This window comes from Chlamydotis macqueenii, chromosome 9 (assembly GCF_036417535.1).
Source record: "Chlamydotis macqueenii isolate bChlMac1 chromosome 9, bChlMac1.mat, whole genome shotgun sequence".
Lineage (NCBI taxonomy): Eukaryota > Metazoa > Chordata > Aves > Otidiformes > Otididae > Chlamydotis > Chlamydotis macqueenii.
This window is the reverse complement of record NC_141564.1, coordinates 6133127-6145923: the sequence shown is the minus strand read 5'-3', so window position 1 is coordinate 6145923 and position 12797 is coordinate 6133127. Positions and strand designations below refer to the sequence as shown.

The window sequence follows — 12797 nt, the reverse complement described above, 5'->3', positions numbered from 1 at the left end:
AGCTTTAGCTTCAATTCCTGTCTCAATTCACGGTGTACTTCAAGCAAGCAAGGGATAGTCAATGTTGTCATGTTCCTCTACTACAAAACAACAGTCAGCTGAATGCCACAGGTTTTAAATTTAGGAAATATAACAAATTCACGGGCTGTACAATTAGAAACACCATCTTGCAGACATGCAGCAAAAGGAAATCCAACTAATCTGATGTTTGTTTATTTCTTTAACATTCTATTAAAGAAAAGAACTTCTATAATGAGATTACTCCATTTTATCTCTTAATTGTATCCAGATATACAAAACAGATTTACTGCTAGTGACTTGTATACAGTATTTTAAAGCTAATTATGAAACAGCATTACAATTGTCACACAATGAAATAGTTATTCTTACTGTTATGAATCATGACCATTTTCTAAAATTAATTGTAATTACATTTTTAATTGGATATAAACCCTACTACATTCTGAAACAGCTAGTTATACAAATATAATTATTTTAAATCCAGGGTGATATCAGCATAAAATATTTTAATGAAACTGATTGCAAAAAAGGGGAAAAAAGAGACATTAAGTAGTTCTCCATTATTAAAGCCAGCTGTAAGTTAAGTCTTGAAAGTATTCAAGTTTTTATTTTTGAACACCTGAAATCTGTCATTGTCCATGTAAGCACACATACACATCCTCCCAAAACAATGTATTAATACTTTAATTGTTCATTGAAGAGTAGTTAGCACCTGGCTGTTGTGTGTATTACTCCACATAGAGAGGAAAGGATATTAAAGTATTTACCCTCAAAAATCCCCAGGGCCTAAAAGACCATTGAATCACAGAATAGTTTGGGTTGGAAGGGACCTTTAAAGGACATCTAGTTCAACGCCCTGCAAGGAGCAGGGACATCTCCAGCCAGATCAGGTTGCTCAGAGCCTCATCCAGCCTGGCCTGGAATGTTTCCAGGGATGGGGCATCCTCTGGGCAATCTGGGCCAGTGTTCCACCACCCTGAGCGTAAAAAATTTCTTCCTTACATCCAGTCTGAATCTATCCTCTATTTTAAAACCATTACCCCTCGTCTTATCACAACAGGCCCTGACAAAGAGTCTCTCCCCATCTTTCCTGTAGGCCCCTTTAGGTACTGGAAGGCCACTCTAAGGTCTCCCCAGAGCCTCCTCTTCTCCAGGCTGAACAGCCCCAACTCTCTCAGCCTGTCCTCACAGGAGAGGTGCTCCAGCCCTCTCATCATCTTCGTGGCCTTAGTCTTTTCATTGCTTATGCATATAATACAATAAACAATTTTAGAAATTTAAGTAAATAGTTTTAAAATAATATTGTATCAAAGTTCTTCCATTCAAGAACATTGGTGAGTACATGGTGAAAATCTTGACTTGATCTGTTAGTCACAATTACTTAAAAATTTTAAAAAATACTCTCCCTATGTTATAATATCTCATGTATCTTGATCATACAGCTCGTCGATGCAAATTAAATTTCAGGTATTTATAGCCTAGTACTGCAAACTAAATCTAACGTTCTGTACACCTTTCAAAATACATGTTTAAGCTCAGTTTTCCTGAAGAAATATTCATAATAGGAACAACTGAAGTCTTGACTACAGACTAATTACAGCTTTTTTGCAAGTCTTGCTTGCATACAGAATACCTTTTCCCACTCTCCTCTTTGTGGTAAAGGGACAAGGAAGAGGCACTTGTTTGTATCAGGTGAATGAAGCAGCAGTTTAAAACTTACCAGTTCCAGCCATCTTCACGAGCATTATTTTTCAAAACTCTTATTCCTGTATTTCATATACTTGCACATCCAAACCAAACTATATTTACACACACTATGGTAATTAGAGAAGCTGCATTTTGACGAGCTGAATGAATCAGAACTTCCCAAAAAGATAAATCAATAATATAAAGTTTTTACAACAAAACACCTTACTACTTATTGACTTACTATAGTAAGGACTTAACGATGTATTAAATTGCCAGTATTTTGTTGGAAGTTAAGTTAGATTCTGATGCTGATTCTACAGTTGATGACACATTATGCAAGTAATTTAATGAATAAATATTGCAGAATGCACATCTGAGACTATAAAGGAATTTTATTTAATGAGCAACTCACCACTAGAAAAAAAAAACAATACTTTTCATGAATATATATTTTGAGAAGCTAACTCTGTTTGCATCATCCTTCAGTATCATTATACAGCCAATAAATATTTATGTTAACACTTTACACAGTCTATAAGGACATCCATTTTCTATTTCTTTGAAGAGGCCACTTTATCTAGGAAGGCTCTTCAACTATTTCTGTGATCTAGATTTCATTGCAGATATTATTCACTCTAAATTTAAGTCTTTTATCTGCACACCAAGTGTTAAATTATATTGGGTTACTGTCTGTATCATTCTATTTTTACTGCAGCTCTTCACAGATTAAGATTTGAATCCTTTGAATTTAGTAGGATTTTGACAGTAATTCGCGCACTGCAAGTCTTAGCTCTGTCCACCTAATTGTGACATTTATGAATTTCTAAGCTCTGTGTGTGCCTATAGAAACCGTATTTACCTGCTGTGTGAATCCTGTCACCGGATCCTTGACAGCCATCCTCATCATCACAATCCCCGCTTGACTCCATCTCTTCACTTCTTCCACCCCCACTGCCAGCATCTCGGGAAGCCCATCTTTCCAGTTTTAATTTTGCCTTCTCAGCATCCAGCTAAAATAGAAAAAGCAAAAAACCAACAATGGTCAGAATACTTACCCAAGTTTTTACCTTGGGTGACCAAGCTGGGTTTATAAAGCAACAAGCACTTTCTCATTCACTTTCAAGAACTACTCCTCAAGTGGGAGGCTTTTTCTGGCAGTAACATCCAAATGTTTTGGAACATCAAACTGTACTATCAAATTTTCTCCACCACAGTTGACCAGGGATGCATATCATCAAACTTTTACTTAAAAACACCACATCTACCAATACCACAAGGAGCTCTGGTCCTGCAGCTTTTCCTCTTGCAAGCCACAGTTTAGAGATCACCACTTAATCAGAGTACAACCTGCCAGCTGAGTACTTATTTTGGGTTATTTACAATGTAAGACCACAATACACTTGACAACCTTTGAAGAATTGAGGGTACGCCATAGTTTAGCCCAGCTCAGGACCAGACTACACAGTCTCTCACTCACCCACCTTCCGAGAGAATAGGAAGAGACAATATAAGAAAAAAGGCTCGAGGTTTGAGATAAAGACAGGGAGAGATTCTTACAGACACTGTTATGGGCAAAACACACTTGACTTGGGGAAAACTTTATTTATTATTAAAACCAAAGCAGGATAATGGGAAAGAGAACAAGATCACTTCCTCCCACCCCTCCCTCTTCCTGGGCTTAACATTACCTCCTTCTGCCCCCGAGCAGCACAGGGGGGAAGAGGGAATGGGGGTTGCGGTCAGTTCATCACATGTCACTTTACACCACGCCTTCCTCCTCGGGGGAAAAACTCCTCACATTCCTCTCCTGCTCTGTTGTGGGGTCCCTCCCACGGGCCACAGTCCTTCCTGAAACTGCTCCGGCGTGGGTCATCTCTTCCATGGGGTGCAGTCTCTCCAGAACGGCTGTCCCAGCGGGCCCTCCACAGGCCACAGCCTCCTTCAAGCCTCCACCTGCCCCGGCGTGGGGTCCTCCACGGGCTGCAGGTGGATCTCTGCTCCTCCGTGGGCCTCCATGGGCTGCAGGGGCACAGCCTGCTCCACCATGGGCTGCACCACGGGCTGCAGGGGAATCTTATCAGGAGCTGCATTACTCCTCCCCCTCCTTCTGAACTGACCTTGGTGTCTGCAGCCGTTCCTCTCCCAAGAAATCCTTCACAACAGGCTGGCATACGCCTTTCAGGATCTCTTCACATCTCTCTTCTCCACTTCTTGCAGCCGGGCCAGGCCGAGTTGGGCCCAGTCGGGAGGCCAGAGAGTGAGGCCTGCAAGGCCCACAAGGCTCACGCCTCCCCCTCTTTGCCCCCGCTCAGCATCTTCACAACTTCAATTTTTTTTTTTTTTTTCCCTCTTCTTAAATATGTTATCGCAGAGGCGTTATCAGGGAACATTCTGCTACCAATGGGCTCAGCCCTGGCCAGCAGCAGGTCTGCCCTAGGCCCGGCCAAGTCTACCAAAGGGGAAACTTCTAGAAGCTTCTTACAGAAGCTGCCACTGTAGCCCCCCTCACTAAACAAAACCAACACAGGGTATTTGCTACTTTTCAGTACAGGCTTGGTCACTTGAAAACTTTGGCCACTGGATATGATTTTTAATATGGTGTCATTTAAGATGGCTGTACCAACTGCAAGTTGTTCATTAAATTTAACTTGAAATATATTTATTGGACCGAGTATAGATAAGAAAGACTTTTCTAAAATAAATCTAAATATATCATACTAAGTCACACTTGCTATAACAACATATTTACTCCCTAAACTCATCTCTTTGACCTTTAGATAACTCTCCTTCTGTCACCACAAACAGTTGCATACCATCAGTGCTATGGGAATAAGTGATTTTTCAGTTCACTGGTAGTCCCAAAAAAATTAAAAATACCATTTCACTTTCAGTGAATCTAAACCCAGCCTATCCAGAAAACAAGAGCAGCACCATTTGGGAAGAAATGAAGTAAGTGGCTTAGACTAATACATTCTGTTTAAGACATTCATCAAGGAAGGATGACTCAGAAGAAACTTGAACCTGTCCCCCACACCTGAGAGGAGCAGCTACTCACTGAGTGACACGGCACCTCTCCTGCCGGAGCTCTGCCATTTTTGTACAACATTTTAGAACCAAGGTGCTCCAGATTCTTTGGTGGCCACCCTCCTCAACAGCTTCTATCTGTTGTTGCTAGTGCAAAGGACGCCTCAGGGTATTACAGAAGATGGGACAGGTTCTGCAGGGTAAAGCCCTAACAGCTCAGCTTCCTCTGTGGCCCCGTGACAGGGAAATACCCTGATTCTGCATGGTCTTTTTCACAACCTGGCTAAGTTGCCCTAGTTACTATTGAGTTTCCATTCCCCCATACCCATCACCCCCATTTTGTGAGTGACTACCAATTTATTTTCTGAATCTTGTTGGATAATTATATCGGGGAGTGTTGTTTTTATTTTTAAGTGATGGAAAGAGCCATTCCAGTATTTCTGATCATTTCCTTCACGTAGCTGAAACTCAATCTACAACGAATGTGAACACTGTTTTGAAAGGCAGCAGCTTATTTGTCTCCTTTTCAGAGTTACAAAAACCCTGTTCGTGTTATCTCTGCTTGTGTGGTATGACAAGGTATGAATAGGGCCTGTAATTCTAGTTATGTGGAAATATTTAACCAAATGGAAAGACTTTGTAATGGTTCGCAGTGCTGATCAGGTTCTGGACATATCCAATATCCTTCATCACAAGTATCTTCCCCAAAAAGTACTGCGGATCCATTTCAGGCTGTGCGATCTACTTTATCTGAGGACTGTGACTATTCTTGGTACTGAGCAAACTGTATTTTGAAATGCAGCTACTTTGAAGAGTCAAACACATTTCACACTAAAAAGGAGGTGGGCTGGGAGCTGGGGGAGGAACCGGAGCACAGGGCTAATACAACTGCATTAACTGGGTTGAAAGGATGATGACGGATGCAGCAATTTCTCTGTAGCGGGAAGCTTTGTGTGATAGTCTCCTTCTTCTTCAGATACTGAGAGCTGCCATCCTCCACTCTCGGGCTGACAAATGCTTGGATCAGTGCAGCAGAGATCCTGTTCTACAGAACAACACATGCCAACTTCTATATGGCAGAACTCAGGAAATGTTTCACCCTTTCTCTGAAAAGATCTGTTTGCTCGTTCTGAAGACACAAATAACTTCACACTGCAGTGGGAAGATCAGTAAGTGGGAGGAGAGGGTACAGACTCTAGTGGGGAAGTACATTAAACACTCTCTAATTGACTGGTTTTTATCAACAAGTTACTTAATGTTGAGCCTCGTTATTCACAGGCGTAAAGACTGATGTCATGGCAATACAAAACAACATTTTGTTAAACAATTGGAAAAATTTGCCTGCAAGGGAGAAAGACAACTCAGTTCTTTCACAGATTGTTGTGCCCTGACCACATGAGAGAAGACTCATGCATTCTTAGTTATAATCCTTCAGAATGAAAAGAAATGGCTATGTGGTGAACAGAACAGATGCAAAATTTAATAAAGGATTTTAATGATTGTTTGCCAGTCAAAGCAGAAACGTTCACTGCCTGTTAAGGTACTCCTTTTCAAAAATTTGATTTCATTCAGCATTCATGGCTCAGTCCTGACCTTTGCTCAAAACAAGTAAATACTTGAACCAAATGTGCACCACCTTTTTGGACAAAGACCAAGAATCAAGCTCAGCTTTTCAACACGGTGCACTGCAGCATTTTACAGACTTCTGGGGTCTTAGTGCCCTCACTACAAAAAGAGAGTAGCTGTAGCCCAGATTTGCATCTCCTGCCCATATTAAAGAAGGCTTACCCAGCTCTTTCTTGGTCTCTCAGGAGACAGGGGCATCAAATTACACAGAATCCTTACATACATGTTCAACATTACAACTTAAAGTCAACTCACGTGTAACCTACCAAACCTTTTCAATTGTAAACCCTTTCCCAACGTTTTCAATTACTTTTCCAGCAAAGAATTTCTATCTGTGGCTACCATTCATGTCAAATGATGAACCAGAGCCCAACTTTGCGCAGAGATAATAGTTTACCTATAAAGAAACACATTCCAGGAGATGCAATAGCATAGACACTTTAGTGAGGAGCTCCATCCACACCGTGCAGCCCTGTTGAGACAGCAATGTCACCACTGCATAGTAACTTGTGATCTAGCACCCTTCTCTTTTCCAGATTTTGAAGGAACACTTGTCCTTTGGCCACCACCACATTACTTTAGTGAGATCACTGTTTTAGTGCAATAGCAAAGTGTCCATCAGCATTACTCCATCTCCTTTTTTCATGGAATCCTTTCTCAAAGGCCTGTTACTGCACTGCAATAGCACAGACTGCATCAGGACTGACTACGATGGTGGAGCTTTAGAAGATCATAATGAAAGATATTGACCTTCACTTTGTTAGTTCTGCTAGGTCTAGAAGATGGGTGTGGACAGGGAATACCCTTAGTACTTTGCACCTAGGGGACTGAGAGGTCTCCAACAGGAGCTGGAGGTCATAACTGAGGTTCAAGGTCTCTTCAGAGACAACCATGATCTGCCAAAAAGCCTGAACAATTCTCCTAGCTGCTGCCACCAACACTTAAAACTTTCAGCTTCCCCACAGATGGCTGTAGAGAGAGTCACAGTCCCTTGCCCAGATTTATCGGTGGAGATCAAAGATCGGAGTCAGTAAAATAATTTCAATTATTGCTTATAAACCACTGTTAAACAAGCCTGATTTTGCTGACTTACACTCTGCCTGCTGATGCATAATGCCATCCAGCCATTTCTGGCAACTCTGCACAACAGTTCCAGCCTGGGAGCGCAGTGTCTCTATGCTGAGAATTGATGCTTTGGTTAAACAACTGCAATGGATTTTAGGCTGGGCACTGGAGCTGGTACTTCTACCTTCACAAAGCAGAAGATTCCAGAAATACTGGAATCTTCACAGCTTAAAAGTTAAGTCATCAAGGTTTTGCACATCTGAAAGACAATTTTTTTTTTACTCATGAAAAGGTTATATAAATAGATGAATAGGATTTGTACAGCCCAACTGAAAACCAACTCAAATGAGGAATTTTCCTAGCTGCAATAGGCTTTGGATCAGGCTCATAAACGTCTGAAGGGTTTTTGAGAAACTATACAGTCTTTCTGTGGGAAAGCTTTAGCATCTGTATCTGATTCAGTTGAAAGGTAAAAATCACAAATTACTATTCAGCTCTGACTCAGATACAGATGACTATGCTCATGCATTTTATTTATTCCAGCAAAGGTGCCAAACAAGTGACAATAATAAAAAAAAAAGTTGTGCTGACGTATGGTTTTACAGAGAAGAAAGAAGTCATATGAGAATGTTTGCTGCCTTTGTCCCCTATTAATACTTGATGATGTAGCACATGCATTCCTGGTCACATAAAAGACTCCTTCAGCCTTCAGAGGCTTCAAAGAGTACGTGACACACAACCCCTGAGCTTTCTACGACGAGTCGAATCCTAATTCTCACTCTGGCCACAAATGTGTTACAATATCAATTTCTTCTCATGGTTTTTCATGAAGGCATGTTCCAGTTGAATACTTCCACACATTAATTAAATAATAATGGTTTAGCTCTGTGAAAACTATTTGATAGAAGTGCCGATTTCAATCCATTCCATTGATTAGTCTATTTTCTGAGAGGTCATATATGCATGTATATTTGAGGGGACGACTCCAAGCTGTAGGATAATAAAACTCATTTCATCAGAAAACAGGTTTTAAAATTATATTTTGCACCGCAGTTTCAGGATTTTCAGGTCAGTGAACACAACAATGAAAATCTAAGAGAATACACTTTTTGAATAAAGCCACTTAAGTTGTGTGCTTGGAATATTCAGAGACAAATCCCATATAGCAGTTGTCTCCCGAGGGACTTGTTAACTAGTTTTCTATATGACGGATTTCAGCGTGAATGCTTTTCCTCTCTGAGGAGACAGCTTTGAGGTGAAATCTGACTTCTGTCCACTCGTCACATGAGCACACCTACTCTACTTGCTGGTGTTTCCACAGCATTCAAAAACTGGCTGATTACGTACTGCATTTAGAAATTGTAAGCTAAGCATGATCTTTTCTCAAGGTACTTACAAGCAGTTGCCTTTTAAAAAGTGCTTTAGTGACATAAATATGATTTGCAAAGACAAAGCATTTTGCCAGCTTATGCACAAATAAGGTTCAAAGCCAATCTTGAAAAAGAGTCATAAATGACTCAATCTTTCCATTCATTTTTTTTCAAAAATAAAAACAAAAAATCTTTTCTAAAGCATTATTAGGTCAGAAATGACTACAACTGAAAAAGACAGTGCACCTTTGTTTTTAGCCAGCTACATACATTTTTTGTTAGGGACCGACATATTGCTCTAGGCATAAAGCTGCATTTTACTGGTGCCTTGTGACTGAGCAGATGTTCCATCATTTCACAAAACAATAGCAACATAACAAATTTTAGACGTAACTGCCATATACATGCTTATTCCAAGTGGGTCCCCTCCTTCGAGATAACATTTAAGGTTAATTTTCCTTCCTCTTAGCTCCTTTTTAAAAGCATTTGACAGTTGCTTTTGCGTCTTTTTTTTTTTCACATTTATCTAGCATTCATATATTACAGTATAAATAAGCAAAATGAGCTTATTTGTCTTCAATTTTGTCAGACATTTTATTTGGGTTGTTCTTCCTTTGTCTGTATTTCATAGAAATCCAAAAGGCTCAATGCATTGCCCCCTTCTATTTTCTTCAGAAAGTAATACAACTCAGGGAGGGAGTACCACTCAACTCTAAAATCTCTTTTTTAGCTAAAGAAAACACACATCTAACCTTCTGGAGCAACTGACACCTCCAGGAGGTTTCCTTCACTGTATTTATTCAGATCCTTACCGTAACCTTTGCGTAGCACACCTTGCTTTACAAGTCACCCGTACAATGTCAGAATCATTTCACTGAACAGCTATACATAATTTATGTAACATAGTTAAGGACTGACGATGGGTTTAGAATTTTACTCACATCTCTCCTGACTAGATCTTATTTAGTATCTTTTGGTTTGTTTTACGGCCAAGTTGTTCAGGTTGCCTGGAAGCACTTCCATAGCTGAAACGGCCCGCGCCCAGAATAACCACGGCAGGGTTACTCTAATCTGTAACTACGCACACATCTCTTCTTCTCCATTCGTTCATTATATTGCAGCTGCCCAGAGAGATGGCTTCCGGATAAATATCACAAGTTTCTGGTTGAGCTTACCTGGCAAAGATGATGCAGAACACACGCTCGAATGACGGTACAATTCTGAGTACTTTAACTCTCACCCAAACGCTGAGGCAGCTGCCACCCCCTGCTCCAGTCCCAGCGCTCCCAGGTCCACGAGCGCGGAGGCAGAAGCGCTCAGCCATGACAGCAGCCCCCATCTCCCCGTGGCTGTTCCTCCCCTGCTCAGGAGGAACGGCGGGGGCCTGGGAGAGCGGGCTCACAAAACCCAGGGGAAGGAACACAGTGACCCAAGGATTCCTTAGGATCACTGTGTGTTGTGTGGGCAATGACATACCTACTTCTAATGTGCTTTACATGTTGCTTTTCAAATTCTGCTTCATTCTAAGTTATTTTGTTCAAAATATTTAAATTATTTGACTAAGTCTCCTGCTGTATTTCTGAGCATCTTCAATACAAGGTGTACGTCTTTTGGGAAGGTTAAGACTTGCTTTCTGACTTCATCCATCGTTTTCAAGCAAAACAGCTGATGTAATTGGTGGTTTTATTTGTTTTGGTTTGTTTTTTTCCCTATTAAATCACTACATTACTCCTTTCTGAAACAGCATCTGTATTCCTACAATGGACTTAGCTTCTTAGGGTTTCTGCCAAAGTCTCCTGCAACCATTCCTTTATTTTCTATATGTAATTTTTCATCCTAATTTTATAGCCCTAACTTCTCCACACTCACTTTCTAATCCTCTGTCCTTGTGGCCTTCTACTTGCATAAGTCTGTCTTTACCTATGATTTCTTTTTGTTCTTCTAGTTTATGTACATTGACTCGTTATCCTCTTCCTCCTGTTTTTACTGCCAGATGACACACTACATATTTAAGGATCCACACTTTCATTTATCTTTGAATACTTTTCATTTTCACTCTGTGTCCTTCCTCTAATCTGGCTGTTTCCCTCTGACCTCCCATGTCGTCCTCTGCAGATCCACACTCTGTGGCAGAGAAGCTAAAAGCAGTTATTTCTCTCTCAGTTTATTAGAAATAGAAGTATTTCGGCAGGAATCTAAGATGGCTTTTAGAGATTCACCTTGTTATACTGCAGGATTAATGCTTCTATTTTTTATGTTTATGGTTTCTGTTTTTAAACTGCTTGTTAAGGTGAGTATATTTCTTAGAAGAGTGCTAGCACCATGATCAGCTTAATATTCATTGAATTAAATTACACAAACTACATATGTTCTCATATTTACTGATTATGCTGTGAAGAAGCAACAAGAACGTGCACTCACAGAATCTTATCGCTATTAGCAAAAGCTTCATAACAACAGTTTGGGTAAACTGTCACCCAAAAAGCATTAATTGTGAATGATGTAAAGTGAGCACAAATAAAAAAAAGACTTACTATAGTTAATAATCTGTTTCAGTCAAGCACAAGAGCTGTTTAAAGAGAATTAAAACAATTTGATTTTAATTTAGTAAGTCTGGTGGGTCAAGGAAGCAAGCAGACACCTTTCCTTAATGTCAGATCTTTAGTGTTGAGCTGTGTCTTTTCAGTGTTATGGGATGCGCCACAGAAGATTTTTCTGACCTGACGTCTAGTGTGCCTAACTTAGACACATACTTCGGGTTATTCCCTGCCACACGCACGAATTTCACCTTTATACAGTTAGCTTAATGTAGGCTCTTCCAAAAATAAAATCTGGTTTTTAAATTGCAGTACAACAGATAGTCTGAAAACAGAGCATATGGCTAAAAATCTGTTGGTGTTATATTAAAATTTCTGCATCTTGCTAAAATAAAAAAAAAAGTGAACAATTGTAATAAAAAGCTAATGTAAAGATTGTAATTCTTGCTGACAAGTATGTAGGAGTTGCTTACAAAAGCTCTTTGACTCTTCAAAAGCCAGGCCTGGCAACTGTTGCCTCCTGTGCTCTCACAAATGAGCCTGTTCTGCATTACTAACAACGCTGTTTCTCCATACTTGGGAAGGAAGAGCTTTTAGTGGAGTAACTTTTGCAAAGGGTCAATAAAATGACCATAAACATGAAGAGTCTCCTCTAAAAGACCATGGCTTGCTTTTCCTAGCACAAAGACTGGGAGAATATGATTATTGTCTATAAATGTATATAGCCCTCTCCTTAAACGTGGAGAGATTTCTGAGAATAAAACTAGCACAGAAATACAGAGAGGGAAACCAAGCTTTTCAACTATCAAAGCTAGGAGTTTTGGAAGCAGTGTCCAAAACTGGCAGAGGAAGATAAGGACAAAAATTCTCAAGCATTTGCAAGACCTGGTTGCATAAATATGTGACTAAAGTTGCCTGTGATGTCAATGAGCTAGATGTGATATTTCAGGAGGTCTTTGCCAGGCTTCCATCCTGTGTCTCTACACTCTGCTAGATTCTAGTATTAGAACATTGATTTGTAAAATCAAAATCACAAACCAGAACCACTCCCATTAGCCATTAGGAGTGTTATTTCCTTGCTTGTCTGACTTCTATATGGGAAAATTGTGTCCACATACCAAATTATGTCTTTTCTCTCCCCTAAGCTAAGAATGAAGTCTCTTAGCTGTGCCTGAAGCCAAAATGTGGCTCAAAAAATGTATTACTTATTGCTGGGGCTTAATGTGGTTTACAAACGTCCTGTTTAACTAGGAGCTCTGACTCATCAGGTCTTGGACTTCTAACAATAGCCAAGAACCTTCTGTCTGATCAGACTTGGGAAGTGTGAACTGAGAAGTGCCTGCAATCAGGAGGCTGGTCGCACTCCCCCAGCCCTTGAATGGCACCCATCTGATAAGCTGCATGTTTTTATGGGTTAAGTGAGTAAATACTGGCCAATCTAAACTGTCTGAGGAACAGAGCCAGC

The 12797-nt window shown here is 40.3% G+C and overlaps 1 protein-coding gene across 2 annotated transcripts in view; it reads right to left on the bottom strand.

The window, feature by feature from the left end:
* LOC104485111 (glypican-5) overlaps window positions 1–12797 on the bottom strand; it is a 369428-nt gene that overhangs the window by 93884 nt on the left and 262747 nt on the right. For both annotated transcript variants that reach the window (XM_086754808.1, XM_086754807.1), the window contains one exon: window positions 2570–2720. In XM_086754808.1, the coding sequence (XP_086610934.1) occupies window positions 2570–2720 (151 nt within the window). The remainder of the gene's footprint in view (window positions 1–2569; window positions 2721–12797) is intronic.